General features: G+C 43.4%; 1 protein-coding gene across 18 annotated transcripts in view; it reads left to right on the top strand.

Annotated features, from left to right (window-relative positions):
- The window catches only part of PTPRA (protein tyrosine phosphatase receptor type A), a 132,161-nt gene that overhangs the window by 79,016 nt on the left and 31,990 nt on the right, over positions 1-21,155 (top strand). For 6 of the 18 annotated variants that reach the window (XM_060687185.2, XM_087874820.1, XM_087874818.1 and 3 more), the window contains 5 exons: positions 5,617-5,695; positions 7,489-7,863; positions 9,394-9,414; positions 11,905-11,925; positions 14,936-15,020. In XM_060687185.2, coding sequence (XP_060543168.2) covers positions 5,623-5,695; positions 7,489-7,863; positions 9,394-9,414; positions 11,905-11,925; positions 14,936-15,020 — 575 coding nt within the window. In that variant the 5' untranslated portion in view covers positions 5,617-5,622. The remainder of the gene's footprint in view (positions 1-5,616; positions 5,696-7,488; positions 7,864-9,393; positions 9,415-11,904; positions 11,926-14,935; positions 15,021-21,155) is intronic. The other 12 variants (XM_087874826.1, XM_060687190.2, XM_087874822.1 and 9 more) reach the window with 3 other exon arrangements.

The raw sequence follows: 21,155 nt of genomic DNA, 5'->3' as shown, positions 1-21,155 counted from the left end.
GCATTACAGTGCTTTGTGCATGCATGCACAAAGACCAGCTGGCTGGCGCACACATACGGGAGCGCCTGAAACCGGAACCTCAACTTTCTAGCGCACGCGTCCACGCCAGGGAGCTTTGCTCTTCCAGTTTCCTACCCTCCCACACACTCGAAGACCAGCTGGCTGGTGTGCATTTGCACACCGGAATCCAGAAGTGCAACGGGCGACAGCTGCCGTGCCCGGAGAGATGGTTCAGCATGTCACTTCCGGCACACGTGCCATAGGTTCACCATCACGGTTATAGAGTGTCGTGAGAATTTTAAAACCGTGTCCAGATTTACTCGGTGACGGATCCCCTTGTCCTAAACGACAAGGCTGAAGTGGAAACAAACCTCAAATTTTATATCTCACGGTAGCAGATACAGCTTTTGAATTCCGAGTCCCATCTTAATCTTCAAAGCGATTCCCTGCAGGAAAATCCATCTCTTGACTTAAGGTTGACACGCCTGAGGGAAATCTCCCACCGTCTTCCCTCTGATGCTGCATTGTCCGCTTCAAATAAGGCCTTTCTTCTTTTTTTCTTCTTCTTCTTAGAACACGTCCATTTTTGTACAACGGAGTCTTGGGCTCTAAGAAAAAAAGAATCCCTTTTTTTTTCTCTCCCTTTGAAGGAGAAATCTATTCTTATAGCAGAAACAGGGTTTTTGTTTTTAAGCAGTGCCTGTTCATGTAGTTTTTAAATATTCGTATTTAAAATACGAAGCAAGACTGAAAAGGTAGATTATTTATTTATTTATTTATTTATTTATTTATTTATTTATTTATTTATTTATTTATTTATTTATTTATTTATTTATTTATTTATTTATTACAATTCTACACAACCCTTCTCCCTTATAAGGTGACAAAGCTCGTCGGTATGATACAGAATGATTTTGAAGACTATTCTTCATTACGTCTGAAGGGCCGTAAATCCTAGATAAGAAGACCTAATTTGTTTCATCTATTTATTGATATCTTGTTTTTTGTTTTTTGTTTTTTTTTTAATTAAAAAAAACCCTGAAGTTGGCAAACATATCTAATACTCCAAACTCTTTTTCTTTTCTTCACAACAACCATCCTGCAAGGAGGGGCTGAAAGAGAAGGACTGGCCCAAAGTCACCCAGCTGGCTTTCATGTCTCATGCAGAACTAGAACTCACTGTCTCCTGGTGATTGGCTCAAAATTACCCAGCTGGCTAAAATGCCTGAGATGGGACTAGAACTCACTGTCTCCTGGTGATTGGCCCAAAGTCACCCAGCTGGCTATAATGTCTAAAGTGGGACTAGAACTCACTGTCTCCTGGTGAATGGCCCAAAGTCGCCCAATTGGCTTTCACAGCTAAGGTGGGACTAGAACTCAACGTCTCCTGGTGATTGGCCCAAAGTCACCCAATTGGCTTTTTTTTTTTAATTTTGATTTATATGCCGCCCTTCTCCGAAGACTCAGGGCGGCTTACAATGTGCTCAGCAATAGCCTTCATCCTTTTGTATATTTATACCAAGTCAGCTTATTGCCCCCACAAACTGGGTCCTCAATTTACCTACCTTAGAAAGGATGGAAGGCTGAGTCAACCTTGAGCCTTGGCGAGATTCGAACCCTGCAGTAATTGCAGGCAGCTGGTCTTAATAACCAGCTTAATAACAGGGTGCCTTAAACCCCTGTACTACCAAGGCTTTCATAGCTAAGGTGGGACTAGAACTCACTGTCTCCTGGTGAATGGCCCAAAGTCACCCAGCTGGCTATAATGCCTAAGGTGGGACTAGAACTCACTATCTCCTGGCGATTGGCCCAAAATCACACAGGTGGCTATAATATCTAAAGTGGGACTAGAACTCACTTTCTCCTAGCTTCTAACCTCTGGTGCCTTAACCATTAGTCCTCAACTTACGACAGTTTGTTTAGTGACCATTCAAAGTTACAGCACCGAAAAAAATGACTTCTGGCCATTTTTCCCTCTTACAACTGTTGCAACATCCTCATCATCACGTGATCAAAATTCAGGAGCTTGTTGATTGACATATATTTACGACTGCCCCGTCACCTTTTGCGACCTTCTGAGAAGCCAAGTCATTGCGAAGCTGGATTCACTCAACAGCCTTGTTGCTAACTTAACAACTGCAGTGATTCACTTAACATGTGGATCATGGTACATTAACATTTACTATGGCAGTAAAAAGGAGCAAAATTCAGTTCACCAATGTCTCCCTTAGCAACTGCAACTTTGGGCTCAATTGTGGTTGTAAGTCGAGGACTTTTGTGTTCTCTCAATTCGAATTCTTAATTATTATTTTTTTTTGTATTGTTGTCTCTGGTGGGAAGTATCTCTTCAACATCTTAAATAAAGAAGAGATACTTCATTTAGCTGCTCCCCATTTCTTTCACTCCCTCCCCACCCAAATATTGTGGGAAGCTGTGCAAAGCAGCCTCATTTTCCTGCCAGTTAAATCGAGCAGGCCTGCCGATTGCTCATCTTAGTGTCTCATTAAATTTTAAATTGGATTATCTTTTTATCTAATTAAAAAGATCCATTTGAAGACAGCGGGTCAACCTTGAACCAGATTATCCAGCAGGAGAGACGGATTAGCCGAGTCATTAATTTTAAGGCATGCGTATGTGGGTGGATGGATGGACGGACGGACGGACGATTTCATTGAGGGCCGCACCTGGGTTGTATTTGACTGCCGGGGGGGGGGGGGCATGGCCAGCTTGACATCACTCATGTCTGTGGTGGTCTGAGCGCTCTGCCAGCAAAAACGGTCTCCCGAGTTCCGTTTTAGGCTGCGACAGCCTCCTGCCGCCCTCTTCCGCCCTCTGCCGCATGCGGGCCCCCCGAGCTCCGTTTTCACTGGCAGAGGACAGCAGTAGGCCGTTGCAGCAAAAAATGGAGCCTGGGAGCCTATTTTCGCTGGCAGAGGCACCAGGGGCCGGTCCTTTGCTGTTTGTAGGACGGCCCCACAGGCCAGATCTAAGCACCCTGTGAACCGGCTCCGGCTCCCAGGATAACCCCTTTTGTGCATGTTTCCAAAAGGGAGGGAGGAAGGGAGGAGGGGGAGAGAGAGAGAGAAAGAAAGAGAGAGAGAGAGAGAGAGAGAGATGATGCAGAGAGCGAGAGATGATAAAAAGGTGATAGATTGATAGAGACAGAGATGAGAGACATAGGCAGTGAAGAGATGATAGAGATAAGAGAGGTGCAGAGGTGGTATTCAGCCGGTTCGGACTGGTTTCGGCGAACCGGTAGCGGAAATCGCGGGTAGGCCCTGGCTCTATGCCATCCTATTTAGGGATGTTTTTGAGGCAGGGCGCATGTGCGGAACTGACGGTAACAAAAAGCGAAACCCACCCCTGAAAGGTGGATGGATGGATGGATGGATGGATGGATGGATGGATGGAAAGAAATATGGCTTCTCCATACAGTTCCAGAGAACGTTAGTAAACAAGACATTGATTTCCACTCGTAGCACCTGGAATAGGATAACGGCATTTCCTGATCAAACTCCGGGAAAAGCCCCCCTTCAGCTGGAAAACCCCAAGACTTCCTGCTGGAATAGATTCATTCATTGCAACAGAATCGGGCAGGAATGTCTTTTCTTCCTCCCTCCCTCCCTCCCTCCCTTTCCCTCCTGCAACGAGGAGGCATGAGGTCAGTTACATGCCGGGACCGTTTGCAAGACGCAACCGTCGCCCCCACAGCTGTGTGCGATGTTAACATCGGAAACGTTTCCTCTCTTGAGTTGCGTTTTGGTCATCGGATGCTTCTAGCACTTCTTGCAAATTCTGACGGCGTAAAAACTATTGGTAGGCTTTTTGCTTGATCGTGCAGGACGTCCTCGATTTACAACCATCCGTTTTTAATGAGCAAAGTTACAACGGCGCCGGAAAAAAAAGGACTTACGACCGTTTTTTCGCACTTACGGCCGTTGCAGCATTCCCCGGGGTCATGTGATCAAAATTAAGGCAATGTAGAAGTACGAATTATAAAAACAGAACATCTATGTTGATACGGAAAGCTGTAAAACGACTCTACATTGTTATGTTTGTCTTGTTTTCTCTTGATTTTTTTTTTGTTTGTTTTTAAAGGTGAAAAATGTTTAATAAAAACTTAAAAAAAATAAAAATGCTTAGCAACTCATATTTATGACCGTTACAGTGTCTCGGAGTCGCAACCGTCTGACGAGCAAAATCAGGGGGGAAGCCAGATTCACTTAACAATGGTGTTACTAACTGAACAACTGCAGTGATTCACTTAACAACGGTGGCAAGAAAGGTTCTAAAAATGAGGCAAAATGCACCCAACTTGCATAGCAGTGGAAATTTTGGGCTCAATTGCGGTCGTAACTCAAGGACTGCCTACATTGTCATTATGATTTATCCTTATATTGTGCTTAACTTTGATTATTATGGGGGGGGGTTGTTTTGATTTCTTTATTGTGGATGCCTTACCAATTAAAAGATTTTTTATTTATTGGATCAGGTGCTTTGTGATCTCTACTGATTTAGCAATGCATACAATAAGTATCGCAAAGAACTGTAATATTTATTTTTTTGGGCTTTTGTTAGGAAAAAATCCCTTTAGCGCAAGACGCTTTGAGAATCTTATACTCCATTTTTTTCTTGCTCATAAAGGGGACGTAGATTCTGACTATACATCCAACACAGGGGTGAAATGCTCCCGGTTCGGACCGGATCACCTGATCCGGTAGCGATGGCGGCGGGTGGTTCGGAGAACCGGTAGCAAAAATCCCTGCCCCCCCCCCATGCCCAGGTGAGCCGTGCGATCATCAGAGGCTGTTTTTTTTTACTTTTAAAAGCATTTTTTCTACAACCTCTTGGTTGGTTCTGTGGGTGTGGCTTGGTGGGTGTGGTGTGGTGGTGGCTTGGTGGGCGTGGCAGGGGAAGGATCCCCAAGAAATCCCCATTCCCTCCCCACTCCAGGGGAAGGATACTGCAAAATCCCCATTCTCACCCCACTCTGGGGCCAGCCAGAGGTGGTATTTGCCGGTTCTCTGAACTACTCAAAATTTCTGCTGCCGGTTCTCCAGAACCTGCTGGATTTCACTCCCCCGGTCATAAGTCACTTTTTTCAGAGACATTGTAACTTTGAACGGTCACTAAATGGACTGTCGTAAGTCGAGGACTTCCCGTATCGGCATAAAGTTCCTATTTTTAATGTAACATCTTTGCCTTCGTTCTCCACCTATAATCATGGGTTGGTTTGTTTTTTTGTTTTTAGCGAGTAGATTGTTGGAGTGAAAATAATTTTGGCACCTGATGATAGAAATTGGGAAATAGTTTAGCTACTTATGTAAAGATTGGGAAACAGCCGCCTCCAGGCGATGAATTTTGGAGAATAAATGTTACCAAATAAGAACATTTGTTTATACTCCGATGAAGAGCTCTGGGTTCCCTCGGTTATCCACTTGGACAACTATTAAGAAATATTCTTATGAATGCATAGTAATACTATTTATTAATATGAAATTAATATTACTTAACCGAAGAAAAACATTCATTTGCAAAGGTGGTCTGCGTCGGACAAAATACATTGCTTAATGCAACCACGGATCACTAACAAAAGATTGTGTTTTTGTTTTTCAGGCCAATATGGGTATATGCTTCCTTGTTATCCTATTCAGCAGCTGCTTAACATATCTTGGTGTTGCCAATATAACTTCAGGTGAGTTACCTGTCAAGTTTTTCAGGAGACTGGCTCAATGCAGACATGACAAAATCTCTTTAGACATATATGTCTATTCTTGACCGTTGATACGCTTTTATTTAATGCCAGTTTCTCTGCCTTTCTACTGCTGGTAGTCCTCCACATACGACCTCAACTGAGCCCAAAATGTAGGTTGTTGAGCGAGAAATTTCTTAAGTGAGTTTGCTCCATTTGACGACTTCTTTCTCGCCGCGTTTGTTAAGTGAATCCAGGGGTGAAATGTTCCCGGTTCGGACCGGATCGCCCGAACCGGTAGCGATGGAGGCGGGTGGTTCGGAGAACCGGTAGCAAAAATCCCTGCCCTCCCCCCATTGCCCAGCTGAGCCGCGCAATCATCAGAGGCTTTTTAAAATTATTTTTAAAAGCATTTGTTCTACAACCTCTTTGGCCCAAAAAATGCTTTTAAAAGTTAAAAAAAAAGCCTTTGATGATCGCGCGGCTCAGCTGGGATCTTCAGAGGCTTTTAAAAGCATTTTTTTCTACAACCTCTTCGGCCGAAGAGGTTATAGAAAACCGATCAGGCAAGTCAGCTGGGAATCGTCGGAGGCTTTAAAAAAAGAAAAAGCTTCTGCCGATCAGGCAAGTCAGCTGGGATCATCAGAGGTTTTTTTTTAAAAAAAGGAAAGCCTCTGCCGATCAGGCAAGTCAGCTGGGATCTTCAGAGGCTTTTAAAAGCATTTTTTTCTACAACCTCTTCGGCCGAAGAGGTTATAGAAAACCGATCAGGCAAGTCAGCTGGGATCGTCGGAGGCTTTAAAAAAAGAAAAAGCTTCTGCCGATCAGGCAAGTCATCTGGGATCGTCAGAGGCTTTAAAAAAAAAAAAGAAAGCCTCTGCCGATCAGGCAAGTCAGCTGGGATCGTCAGAGGCTTTAAAAAAAAAAAAGAAAGCCTCTGCCGATCAGGCAAGTCATCTGGGATCGTCAGAGGCTTTAAAAAAAAAAAAAGAAAGCCTCTGCCGATCAGGCAAGTCAGCTGGGATCGTCAGAGGCTTTTAAAAGCATTTTTTACAACCTCTTCAGCCGAAGAGGTTGTAGAAAAAATGGTTTTAAAAGTTTTTTTTTTAAAAAGTTGGCCACGCCCACTCAGTCATATTACACCCCACCTCCCCCCACGCCCACAGAACCGGTAGTAACAAATTTTACATATCACCACTGAGTGAACCCCTGCGGTTCTTAAATTAGTAACACGGTTGTTAAGTGAACCTGGCTTCCCCGTGGACTTCGCTGGTCAGAAGGTCGCCAAAGGGCATGACACCGCCCGTCTCCCGGGGACACTGCAACCGTCATAAATGCGAGTCAGTTGTTGTCGAGCATCCGAATGTAAATCGTGTGACCGCAGGGGATGCCGCAACGGCCGTCAGTGTGTGAAAAATGCCGTTCAGTGCCGTTGTAACTTTGGACGGTCGCAACCATGGATAAATCCAAGAAAAGAAAAGTTTCAGAAGAAAACAGAACATTTAATTCAACTACATATGCTAGTTTTGTGGCCGCTCGAGAAATAGTCAGGCATGGGAAGAGTTTTTGTGGCTCCCGGTGTTTTCTTTTCTGTGGGAAACAAGTCCAAGTGGCTCTTTGAGTGTTTAAGGTTGCAGAGCCCTGGCCTAGTGACCGTTGATTTCCTGACAATACATTTACTTCAGTTCCTTAAAAGAAATCTTTATGCGTTGCAGGAGAGAATAAGATTCTCTTCGGAAAAGCAGCATAGCTTAAAAATGTCTTTTTTGTTTGTTTGTTTGTTCCGTTCTGCCTAGTACATCCGTCGACGGAGAGTCCCTTGCCCACCACCAGTTTAGCGAAAACTGCCACCACGCAGGCGACCAGTGCAAAGCCCACCACTTCGATGAAGAGGCCGACCACGTCACCGGGCGTGGCACCGACCGTGGCACAAAGCCACCCGCCTCCGAAAGTGCCGGAAGCCACAACCACCAACGCCACTGTCACGGTGCCCGGCGTGGGCGTGGCCACGACTTCACACAAGACTCTGTGGCCCACATCTGGGCCCACCGCCCTTCCACCGAATGCCACAGAATCTCCTCCCAATGTCACCGCGACGGATAAAACGTTGACGACGGTGGAGGCCAACTTCACAAGTGCACTAGCGACTTCGCAAGCCTTCAACACCGCAAGTATGGAATCACTTATTTACTAAGTTTATTATATTTAATATCTATCTCTGTCTTATCTATCTGTTTGTCTGTCTATCTTTATATGGCTGTCTATCTGTCAGTCTTACTATCTCTCTCTCTCTCTCTCACTCCATCTATATCTGTCTATTTGTCTGTCTGTCTGTCTGTCTCTGTCTCTATCTATCTCTATCTATCTATCCATCTATCTATCTATCTATCTATCTCTATCTCTGTATCCATCTATGTCTGTCTATGTCTGTCTGTCTGTCTCTATCTCTGTCTCCCCATCTATGTCTGTCTATTTGTCTGTCTCTGTCTCTGTCTCTATCTACCTATCTATCATCTATCTCTATCCATCTATGTCTGTCTGTTTGTCTGTTGGTCTGTTGGTCTCTCTCTCTCTCTCTCTCTCTCTCTCTCTCTCTCTCTCTCTCTCTCTCTATCTATCTATCTATCTATCTATCTTATCTAGCTATCATCTATCTCTATCCATCTATGTCTGTCTGTGTCTGTTTGTCTGTTGGTATCTATCTATCTATCTATCTATCTATCTATCTATCTATCTATCTATCTATCTATCTATCTATCTATCTATCTTATCTAGCTATCATCTATCTCTATCCATCTATGTCTGTCTATTTGTCTGTCAGTCTGTCTACCTACCTACCTACCTACCCACCCACCCATCCACCTATCCATCCATCCATCTACCTATCTATCTCTATCTCTCTATCCATCTATGTCTGTCTATCTCTCTGTCTGTCTATCTCTCTCTCTCTCTCTCCCTATCTATGTCTGTCTATCTCTCTCTCTCTCTCTCCCTATCTATGTCTGTCTATTTGTCTGTCTCTATCTATCTATGTATCATCTAACTATCATCTACCTACCTACCTACCTACCTACCTACCTACCTACCTACCTACCTACCTATCTAAGGCGGGACTAGAACTCACTGTCTCCCAGTGATTGGCCCAAAGTCACCCAGTGGACTTTTCTGCCTAAGGCGGGACTAGAACTCACTGTCTCCCAGTGATTGGCCCAAAGTCACCCAGTGAGCTTTTCTGCCTAAGGCGGGAGTAGAACTCACTGTCTCCCAGTGATTGGCCCAAAGTCACCCAGTGGGCTTTTCTGCCTAAGGCGGGACTAGAACTCACTGTCTCCCAGTGATTGGCCCAAAGTCACCCAGTGAGCTTTTCTGCCTAAGGCGGGAGTAGAACTCACTGTCTCCCAGTGATTGGCCCAAAGTCACCCAGTGGGCTTTTCTGCCTAAGGCGGGACTAGAACTCACTGTCTCCCAGTGATTGGCCCAAAGTCACCCAGTGGGCTTTTGCGCCTAAGGCAGGACTAGAACTCAGAGTCACAGTGTTAAAGTCATGGAAAGAACTGCAACATTCATCAGTGAAAGAAAGTACTGCATCAACAAGGGAGTATCTGAAGACAGTTTATAGAGAGCCGTAAAAGACTGGAGGAATGATGTTGAATTTTGGAGATCATTTATAAATGCTCTATTTGTGTGCTTTCTATTTATAGCTGAGATCACAGGACATACCGGTAAGCACATTTTGCTGTATATTTTTTTTTTAAAAAAATTCCCTTACTGTTTGATTGAGAAATTCTTGTCCTTTTAAAGCTTTGTCCTTCTAAAACCAATATTATATCTTTTGATCTTGGGGGCATTTTGATTGCCACAAGCAAGGGCAGGGCAAATTCCCAGGAATGGCTACAGAAGGAGGGGGTGGGGAAATGAGATTTCATACTTCTATAAAGTTTCTTTTGTAATCATAAATGTTTGCTAGAAACCACAGAAACATTTAGTCCTCGACTTACAACAGTTCGCTTAGTGATTGTTCAAAGTTACGACGGCACTGAAAAAAAGTGAATCATGACTGTTTCCCCCACTTATGACCATTGCAGCATCCTCCATGGTCACATGATAAAAATTCAAATAGTTGGCAACTGACTCATACTTATGACGGTTGCAGTGTCCTGGGGTCACGTGATTCCCCTTTGGCGACTATCTGACAAGCAAAGTCAAGGGGGAAGCCGGGTTCACTTAACTGTCTTACTAAATTAAGAAGTTGTTAAGTTTCGCTTAACAACAGTGGCAAGAAAGGTCATAAAATAGGGCAAAAACTCACTTAACAAACATCTCGCTGAGCAACGCAATTTTGGGCCTCCGTTGTCATAAGTTGAGGACTCTCCATACCGATTTTTTTAATTGGAATTCCAACAGGAATTCTATTGTCACGTCCTTAATTTGATATATTAAATTTCCTTCGTTCTTCCAATTTTAAGTAATAAGCCCAGGAGATACAGTAGTGGGCAAAATTGTGGAAACCTTTTGGGAAAAGTGTATTTTTGAGGTTTGATGGCTAATAACACCACTTTTTTTTTTTTTTGGAGTTTCAAGATAATCCTATTCCACTGCTGGAATGAATGGCCTGGGAATAGCCCAGTGAAAAATCTATGGAGCCAACTAAAGAAACTTGTTAGTCAGAAGCGTCCCAGCAATAAAACCCAGTTAATAGAAGCCATCATTCAATCTTGGTTTCACATTATAAACAACTGCAGAACTAAAAGACTGGGAAGACATTGTAAGGCCATAATTCATGCTAAAGGTTACCCAACAAAGTATTAACAGACAGGGTGATCATTTTTGTATATCTCATTTTTTCTAGGGTGATCATTTTTGTATATCTTGGTTTTTCTACGTGTTTCACTTTTCTTCTTTATACCGTAACTGCTCTTCTAACAGCAAATCCTTCCTAAAAGTTACTGCATTACATTCTTGATTAAATTATCTTTCCATTGATCTATAATTTTACGGTACTACTCCAAAAAAAAAGTGTATTTCGGAAATACACTTTTCCCAAAAGGTTTCCACAATTTTGGCCACTACTGTACATGGACAGGTGTAAAACTAATGAAGATATTTCAAAGATTGGGATTGCTGTATTTTTCTTCGTAGATAAATGTGCTTGAGTTAGATAAGTCACACACATTTGCTGAGTTGTGGCAACTATTTATGCTAGTGAAGAAACCGCAAGGGGTTTCAAAAGAATTTCCAGATAATATTTTCCGGCAGATAATCCTGTTCCATTTAACCTGGGGGCAGAGAAGTGTTAATTTCATATCTACTGCGGTTTTGAGATAGCGGTGGGGACTTACTAGGAGAAAGATCTTAAAGAGTTACTGCAGGCGGTTAACACAACGGATTATGTAGTCCTTGCAAAAAAAAAGACGTGCAAATCTGAGAAAGAAGATCAGCCAGAAAAAGGCATCTAAAAACAGTGGCCCATATTTTAATTTCAAGGAGAGCGTGACCGTTTAAAAAGGAGAAATTGAATTGATTGACACATTTTATTTTTATTTTATTTTATTTTATTTCAAATTTATATACTGCCCTTCTCACATTAACATCTGGTTTGCTGCCTTTCAAGGAAGATCGAAATCGGGAGGGAAAAATTGCAAAAAGGAAGAGTTGAATCAAGCCATCCTTGACTTATGACCACCATTGAGCCAAAAAACATTTTGGTTGTTGTTAAGCGAGACATTGGTTAAGTAAAATTTCCCCAGTTTTACGACCTTTTCTTGCTGCACTTGTTAAGTGAATCACTCCCGTTGTTCAGTTAGCGACACGGTTGTTAAGTAAACCTGGCTTCCCCATTGACTTTGCTTGTCAAAAGGTCGCAAAGGGGGATCACGTGACACACACACACACCCCCGGGACACTGCAACCGTCATAAATACGAGTCAGCTGCCGAGTGTCTGAATTTCAGGACCGTCGAGATGGTGCAATGGTTGTAGATGTGAAAAATGGTCCTAAGACACTTTTTTTAGTGCCGTTGTAACTTCTGTCGGTCACTAAATGAGTTTGACTCTCCGCGCTAGAAGACTCTCATCCTTCAGCTCTACAAATAAGAGAAAAGCTGAATACCAAATTGCTGCTTTTTTAGGCCTTCCCCTCAAGTTAATCCTGGTTTGATTAGCCATCATGGGAAATTATTCTAATTATTTTTTTTTCTTTTTGAATTTATTCAGGTGACTCAGACCCTCGGCGAGGTAAGCTCTCAAAGCACCACTTTGGTAAATATATTGTAAATCTTTCGGTCAAAGGTCCTATTTTTTTTTATCCCTTGTGTTGCCCTCAACTTACGACTGCAATTGAGCCCAGAATGTAGGTTGCTAATAGAGACATTAGTCAAGTGAGTTTTGCCCCACTTTACGACCTTTCTTGCCGCGTTCGTTAAGCGAATCGCCGCAGGTGTTAAATTAGTAACACGGTTGTTAAGTGAATCTGGCTTCCCGCATTGACTTTGCTTTATCGGAAGGTCGCCTAAGGGGATCACGTGACTCTGAGATACTGCGACCGTCATAAATGTGAGTCGGTCGTCAAGCATCCGAATGTAAGTCACGTGACTGAGGGGTCATAAGTGTGGAAAAACGGCCCAAAGTGCCATTGTAACTTTGAATGTTCACTAAGCGAATTGTCGTAAGTGGAGGACTACTGTATTATGTGTGACTGAAACCACAAGGTTCTTTGGAGGTTTCCTTTCCTGAGGGGAGTAGAAAGCCATTTTATCAGTGTCTTAAGTGTGATATTCTTCATTTGTTTCAATTGATATGGCCGCCCACCTCACGTTCATGGCAGTGGGGAAAGGAGAAAAATAGAAGGTAGCGACAATGGGGACCAGGATTTATGTTGCTAAGCAAGGCCGTTGTTAAAGTGAGTCGCGCCCAAGGTTATGGCTACGTTTGCTGTTTCGTTAAGCAAATCGCGGCAGTTGTTAAGTGAATGATTTGGTTCTTAAGTGAATTTGGGTTCCATGATTGACATTGTTTCTCAGAAGCTAGCTCTCTTCCTTTCCTTTCCTTTCCTTTCCTTTCCTTTCCTTTCCTTTCCTTTCCTTTCCTTTCCTTTCCTTTCCTTTCCTTTCCTTTCCTTTCCTTTCCTTCCCTTCCCTTCCCTTCCCTTCCCTTCCCTTCTCTCTTCCTTTCCTTTCTCCTTTCCTTCTTCCTTCTCTCTTCCTTTCCTTTCCTTTCTCCTTTCCTTTCCTTTCATTCCTTTCCTTCCTCTCCTTTCCTTTCCTTTCCTTTCCTTCCCTTCCCTTCCCTTCCCTTCCCTTCCCTTCTCTCTTCCTTTCCTTTCCTTTCTCCTTTCCTTTTCTTTCTTCTTCCTTCTCTCTTCCTTTTCTTTCCTTTCCTTCCCTTCCCTTCCCTTCCTTTTTCTTTTCTTCCTGTCCTTTCCCCATCCCCTTCCCTCCTTTCTCCTTTCCTTCTTTCCTCCCTTTCTCTTTTTCTTTCCTTTCCTCCCCTGCTCCCTTCCTTCTTTCTTCCCTTTCTCTTTCTCTTTCTCTTTCTCTTTCCTCCCCTCCCCTCCTCCCCCTTTCCTTTCCTTTCCTTTCCTTTCCTTTCCTTTCCTTTCCTTTCCTTTCCTTTCCTTCTTCCTTCTCTCTTCCTCTCCTTTCCTTTCCTTCCCTTCTTCCTCTCTTCCTTTCCTTTCTTTCCCTCCTCCCCCTTTTCTTTCGTTTCCTTTCTTTCCTCCCTTTCTCTTTCCTTTCCCCTTTCCTCCCCTCCCCTCCCCCCTCGTCTTCTTTTCCTTCCCTTTCTTCCCTTTTATTTTCTTCTTTCTTCTCTTCTTTCGCAGTTGCCCGTTAACCACAGGCAGGGAGCAGAAAGCAGGGGTTTCCAACTGGTTTATTTTGTGTAGGTTTCCGCCTGCTGCCATGTCCTTTCCCCTCCCCTCCCCTCCCCTCCCCTTGCCCTGTGACCGAGGACACAGGGCATGGTCCAAAGCCCTCAGTTTTCCAAGCCAGCCAGCAGTTCATTTGTAAATCTGTTGCCTCTTTCAAAGGGCACTGCCCTTTGTAGTGCCAATCCTTTAGGCTTGCTTCCCCCCCCCTCCCCGTTTCTTTCTGTTTTGGGGAAGAGGGAGGGGTGTCTTTTTGCAAAAACACAAAACCAACCCTCAACACCCCCCCCCACACACACACACATAGAAAAGCCTGATCTCAGCTGCTCAAAACACGCTCAGAACAATTTTATTGTAGGGTGTCAGCATGTTAAGTATCGGCTGGCCTTGAATCTAAATGTTCTGTTAAAACAGAGGTATTCAAACTTGGCAGCTTTAAGACTTGTGGACTTCAACTCCCAGAATTATCCAGCAAGCTGGCTTCTGAGAAACAATGGAGGGGAGGAAAGGAAAGAGAAAGGGAGGAAAAAAGGGAAGGGAAGGGAAGGGAAGAGAAGGAAAGGAAAGGAAAGGAAAGGAGAAAGGAAAGGAAGAGAGAAGGAAGAAGGAAAGGAGAAAGAGGAAAGGAAAGGAAAGGAAGAGGGAAGGGAAGGAAAGGAAAGGAAAGGAAGAGAGAAGGAAGAAGGAAAGGAGAAAGGAAAGGAAAGGAAGAGAGAAGGAAGAAGGAAAGGAGAAAGGAAAGGAAAGGAAAGGAAGAGAGAAGGAAGAAGGAAAGGAAAGGAAGAGAGAAGGAAAAAGGAAAGGAAAGGAAAGGAAGAGAGCTGGCTTCTGAGAAACAATGTCAATCATGGAACCCAAATTCACTTAAGAATCGAATCATTCACTTAACAACTGCCGTGATTCGCTTAACGAAACGGCAAACGTAGCCATAACCTTGACTCACTTTAACAACGGCCTTGCTTAGCAACATAAATCCTGGTCCCCATTGTCGCTACCTTCTATTTTTCTCCTTTCCCCACTGCCAGCTACCCAGAGTCATGAACGTGAGGTGGGCGGCCATATCAATTGAAACAAATGAAGAATATCACACTTAAGACACTGATAAAATGGCTTTCTACTCCCCTCAGGAAAGGAAACCTCCAAAGAACCTTGGAGAACTCACCGTCTCCTAGTGATTGACCCAAAGTCACCCAGCCTTTACAGGTGGGAGTAAAAATTGGCTTTTCATTTCAAATCCACTTCAGAGTTCTTCTGTTCACCTCCCAACGTTCAGCTACCTTTTGGGGACCGAATGGAGAAGCTTTGAAATGCTTACTGTCGCCATTTGCCAAGCCAAAACCCATCACCTGAAATCTCTCGTGTTTTCTCTCTCCCTTCCAGATGAGACACCCATCATCGCTGTAATGGTGGCCCTCTCCTCCTTGCTCATCATAGTATTTATTATTATTGTCCTCTACATGTTAAGGTGAGTGACTTTCTCCTCTTCACCTTCCCGTTTGCATTGCATTAGCATGCCTTCCCCGTAGGGCTGCGAGAGACGATTGAAAAAATACACAAGAATCAATCTAAAATGTGCTTCTGCCTGCCCAGTATATTTATTTATTTCTTATAGGTAAAGGTAAAAGTTCCCCTCTCACATATGTGCTAGTCGTTCCCGACTCTAGGGGGCGGTGCTCATCTCCAGTTCAAAGCCAAAGAGAGATGAATGGCGTATAAATTTAATAATAATAATAATAATAATAATAATAATAATAATAATAATAATAATAATAGTAGTAGTAGTAATAAAGTAATTGAGCAGCGAGCTGAAAATTGGAAACACAAAGCTCTGCATGGCCAATACTTGAAAAGTATTGAAGGCAAAGCTGACCAGAAACTAACTTGGAACTGGTTAAGATCAGGAGTCCTGAAAAAAGAAACAGAAAGCTTTATTTTGGCAGCTCAAGAACAAGCCCTAGCCACAAACTGCATGAAGGCAAAAATTCAACATGTTACCACCAACAGCAAATGCCGCCTCTGCAATGAGAAAGATGAGACAGTCGACCACCTGATCAGTGGGTACAGCAAAATTTCACAAACTGACTACCTACAACGCCACGACCGTGTTGCTAAGATCATTCACTGGAAATTGTGCCAGAAGTTTGGATTTGAGTACAGCAAAAACCACTGGGAACATCAGGTTGAGAAAGTGTTAGAGAATGAGAAACTCAAGATCTTGTGGGACTTTAGGATTCAGACTGACAGGCACTTGGTCCACAACACACCTGACATAACAATAGTTGAAAAGAAAAAAGTATGGTTCATTGACATTGCAATACCTGGTGATGCACGGATTGAAGATAAGCAGCAAGAAAAAATCACAAAGTACCGGGATTTGCAAATTGAAGTTGAGCGACTGTGGAAAAAGAAATCATGTGTTGTCCCGATTGTAACTGGAGCCCTTGGAGCAATACCCAAAGGGCTACCCCGCTATGTAGAAATTCTAAATTTGCCGGACTTGAACATTTTGACTCTACAAAAAGCACCTTACTTGGAACAGCTTACATCCTCCGACGATACCTTAACAGTTCCTAGGTCCTTGGTTAGGACTCGAGCTGCTGAGCTATTAACCGGCCTCAAAGGCTGTGAATCTCACTAAAGATTAACCAAATAATAATAATAAAAAATAGGTACCTTGGATGCAATCCCTAAACAACCGAAACATCACTTGAATACCGTCGGCGTTGACAAAACCCTCATCGGTCAATTGCAAAAGGCAGCTTTACTCGGCATAGCTTACATCCTGCCATGCTACTTTTAACACCATCAAACAGTAACATCTGCCTATCCCAGGTTATTAAGAAGGACTCGATAGATGGATAAAAATGCCAATTCCGGCCCAAACATCTAGCTGACTGCAATGAAGCAATATGAGAAGAAAGAACTGGAGAAGATAACCAAATACAAAGACTTGCAAAATAGAAGTGAAACGACTACGGCACAAAGAAAGCAAAGGTAGCTCCGATAGTCATAGGCACCTTGGGTGCAATCCCAAAACATCTGGAGCACCACTGGAACACCATCGATATTGACAAAAACCAGTCAGTTGCAAAAGGCAGCTTTGCTCGGAACAGCTTCCAGCATCATCCCCTTTTAACAACCCCATAATCCCTTGCAAAATGGCGTCTGGCCAACTGAGTGTTTACTGGCCGGATGCCCTTCTTGTCACCAGTGCGGAGTTACATTCAGCAGATACATTCTCAATGTGCCCAGAGAGCTCGGAACAGCTTCCATCGTGCGACGAAATTTGTAACGCCATCAAACATCCACATCTGTCTATCTCAGGTTCCTTGGGAAGGACTTCCACAGAGGTGGCTAGCGATGCCGAATCCAGCCTAAACATCTCCCTAACACGTCCTTTTCCTCCCAGGTGCAATTGCAAAAAAGGGCAACTTTGCTTGGGAAAACCTTATAGTCTGCAACGATATTTCTTAACACCGCCAAACATCAACATCTGTTCATCCCACGTCCTCGGGAGGGACTCCAGAGGTAGACAAAAAATGCCAAATCCAGTCTGAACAGCTGGTTGACTCTGCAACGAACCGTAATAATAACAATTTGGGTTTTTCCTACCAACAAGCCTTGGCTTGTCTGTGAGTGTACAGATTCAGGTTTCCGTGGTTTTTTTTTAACACAAGGCTACGCTCCCAAGAAATGCAGAAAAGGTTATTTTTAAGAGATGAAGTCTAACCTCTCTCTCTCTCTCTCTCTCTCTCTCTCTCTCTCTCTCTCTCTCTCTCTCTCTCCCTCCCTCCCTCCCTCCCTCCCTCCCTCTCGCATTCTTCAGCTCCAAAAATAATGTTGACGTCATCAGGGGACGAAAGTCCCTGGCCATCTTGTAGGTGTAAAGCAATAGGCGCGTGAAAAGAAGTGTGTGACGGGAGGGGAGGAAGAGATTGAAAATAGACTTGAACCTTGGGCGCTATCTAACAAAATGAAATTCAATGGTGAAAAAAGCAAGGTTCTCCATTTAGGCAAGAAAAGCAAAATGCACAGGTACAGTCTAGGTGGTACCTTGCTCAATAGTGATGACTGCGAAGGGGATCTTGGCGTCCAAGTGGGCAACCATTTAAATAGGAGCCAGCCGTGTGCAGCAGCTGCCAAAAAAGCCAATGCAGTTTTGGGCTGCATAAACAGAGGGATAGAATCAAGATCACATGAAGGGTTAATACCACTTTATGATGCCTTGGTAAGGCCACACATGGAATCCTGCATCCAGTTTTGGTTGCTACGATGTAAAAAAGACGTTGAGACTCTAGAAAGAGTGCAGAGAAGAGCAACAAAGATGATTAGGAGACTGGAGGTTAAAACATATGAAGAACGGTTGCAGGAATTGGGTAGGTCTAGTCTAGTGAAAAGAAGGACTAGGGGAGACATGATAGCAGTCTTCCGATATCTCAGGGGTTGCCCCAAAGAAGAGGGAGTCAAACTATTCTCCAAAGCACCTTCTGAAGGCAGAACAAGAAGCAACGGAGGGAAACTAATCAAGGAGAGAAGCAACATAGAACTAAGGAGAAATTTCCTGTCTGAGAACAAGTAATCAGTGGAACAACTTGTCTTCAGAAGTTGTGAATGCTCCAACACTGGAAGTTTTTAAGAAGAGATTGAACAGCCATTTGTCTGAAGTGGTGTAGGGTTTCCTGCCTGAGAAGGGGGTTGGACTAGAAGACCTCCAAGGTCCCTTCCAACTCTGTTATTCTATTCTATTCTATTTCTATTCCTATTCCTATTCCTATTTCTATTCCTATTTCTATTTCTATTTCTATATTATTCCATTCTGTTCCGTTCTATTCCGTTCCATTCCTATTCTATTCTATTCTATTTTCTATTCTATTCTATTCTATTTTCTTTCTATGGTTTTCTTTTCTATTCTATTCTATTTTCTTTCTATGCTTTTCTATTCTATTCTATTCTATTCTATTCTATTCTATTCTATTCTATTCTATTCTATTCTATTCTATTCTATTCTATTCTATTCTATTCTATTCTATTCTATTCTATTCTATTCCTTGCAAATTACGCAAGAATCCAGGAATAAAAAGGTTCCCACTCGAACCAGGAAACGGATTGCGAGAAGCACGCGAAAGGGATGATTTTGCTGTCATCTGAAATGATCCACCCACCAAAACCTGTTTTTTTTTTTTTTAAAAAAAGGGCTGCAGAACAAAACCACCCAGTGACAGGAAGGGTGGAGACACTTTTTGTGTGTGTGTGTGTGTGTGTGTGTAAAATCGGCACGGGCAGGTTTGATTCGAGGCCTCGTTTGTTTTGAGGAACAAAACCTACCGCATGGGGACCATTTCCTCCACGGGCTGTCAAACGTGACCGCATCCACTGCAGTGTTATCTTGCCAGGGTGCACCCTAACGCAAATAAAATAAAATAAAATGCATCTCCTTCCAACTTTTGCAAAACAAAAGCTACCGGGAACAACGACTGCAACTGAGCCCAGAATTCCTGTGGTTGAGCGAGACGTTGGCTCAGTGCGTTTTGCCCCCGTTTTACGACTTTCCTTGCCACCGTTGTTAAAGTGAATCACCGCAGTTGGTAAATTAGTAACCCGGGTTGTTAAGTGAATCCGGCTTCCCCTGTTGTGGCCCGTCAGCGGCCTGTGCAGATCGTAGCTGATTCCGACGAGGAGGAGGCTGGTGTGGTGCTGCACCAACAGCCTGTGCAGCTGGCGCCCGAGTCGGACAGTGAGGAGGCTGGAGAAGATGTGGTGCCAGAGGCGGGGATTCAGCCAGGGCCTTCAAAACCTCCAGAGGCTCCTTTAAGTGAAGAGGAAGAAGAGGAGGAGCCTCTTCTCAATGCACGGGCGCGCAGAGCTGCCAAAAGGCAGGAGCGGTTCCTCAGGAGGAGGTCTCCTCGAGAGTAAGGCTTGGGGCTAACTGGCCACTCCCTTAGCCTATTTAAGGAGGAACGCCACTTGCAGCAAGCTGTAGGGAACAACTTTAGTTCAATCTCCTTCGCGTCGGGATTCTCTGCAAAATTGTTTCTGGGCTTTCTGCCAACTCTAGTAAGACTGTGATTACCTTATCTTAGAATTCTGTTAGGCTGTTAAGACAGTTTATTAACAGCCTTTGGTTGATAAAGACTGAGTTATTTGAGTAAAATAAGCTTTGTATAGATTTTGTGTGTGCTGCGTTCTTTGGGGTCCATAGCTGGGGCAGAACATCCCTGTTGATTTGGTTCGTCAGAAGGTCGCAAAAGGGGATCACGTCTCACACACACACACACACACACACACACACACACACACACACACACACATACGGGACGCTGCAACCCGTCATAAATATGAACCGCTTGCCAAGCATCCAAATGTTGATGACATGATTCATGGGGATGCTGCAAAGGTCGTAACTCTGAAAAAATCCGGCCATAAGTTACATTTTCTGGTGCCGTTGTAACCTTGGACAGCCATTAAACGAGCTGTGCAATGAACAGTCGTTAAACTGAAGACGAGCAGTCATTAAACGAGGACTACCTGTATTTTTAAGTATTGTATTTTCGTCGATCTCTTGCAGCGTTTTCCGAGGAGCGGATACCCTGGTTTTTAGAAGTAACTGTTGGGCCTGGAAATGGTGCCATTTCAAAGTTGTACAAACTCACGGGTTCATGAATATTTAAATGAGGATGTGCCGGTTGCTGCATTTTGATAACACGCAATTATGCGAGGTCACGCTTCATCGAGAACCTCTTGCTTTGAAGATCGGTTTATGAGGAAATTATTGAGTCTGACTCTTAAATATTCAGAAAGTTGCCTTGTTTTATTCGTATAATTTTAATTTCTCTCTGTCCCTTTGCAACCCTTCTTTTGATCTGGGTTTGTTCTTATGCCAGGCGTTGCCTCGTGTTGCTGGCATGAATGTGTGCAGAATCCAACTGTAGCATATTACTCTTTCGTGTCTGTTAAGGAATTCGCAGAGCAACCCTTGAGTAGCAAGGGTGTGCACATGAGAGCAGTTGGGAATAATCACAGCCAACACACAGATACATTGAGTTGTGTTTACTTTTAGGAAATAGGAATAAGGCACAGTCCAATAAACAGTCCAGGTCATACACAGATAAAGCAGTAGATAGTAAAACAATAGTCTAGGGATATTCCAATAACAAAGTCTTCTTACCAGTCGGCGTAGTCATACACAATAAACAGTTGCAAACAGTAGCAAACACAGCAAAGAGCAGTAATGATCAGCAAAGAGCAATAATGATCAGCAAAGAGAAACAAACCATGTTTCAAGCTCCCTCTTAAGGACATTGGCTACAGAGCTAACCAATCAGGACACAGTATGATGCAATACAGCAATACAGTCTTAAAGCTATATTGAGAGTTTATATATTGCCAACCCAACAAGTTAGGTAATTATCATTTCCTAACAGTGTCCAATAATTTTATTATATTTTGCAAAGCGTATACCTTAAAAGAACAACATAAGCCAACAGAGAAAAGATAAAGAATAAATAGAGAATAGATAAAAGTGTGAAAAGGTATAAAGAAAGGAAAACACACACGTATGTATGTATGTATGTATGTATGTACATAGTCCTTGATTTATAAT

The sequence above is a fragment of the Pantherophis guttatus genome, chromosome 8 (genome assembly GCF_059756535.1).
Source record: "Pantherophis guttatus breed Tessera chromosome 8, ASM5975653v1, whole genome shotgun sequence".
Lineage (NCBI taxonomy): Eukaryota > Metazoa > Chordata > Lepidosauria > Squamata > Colubridae > Pantherophis > Pantherophis guttatus.
Note: the sequence above shows the minus strand (reverse complement) of the source record. Positions and strands in the feature narration are given on the sequence as shown.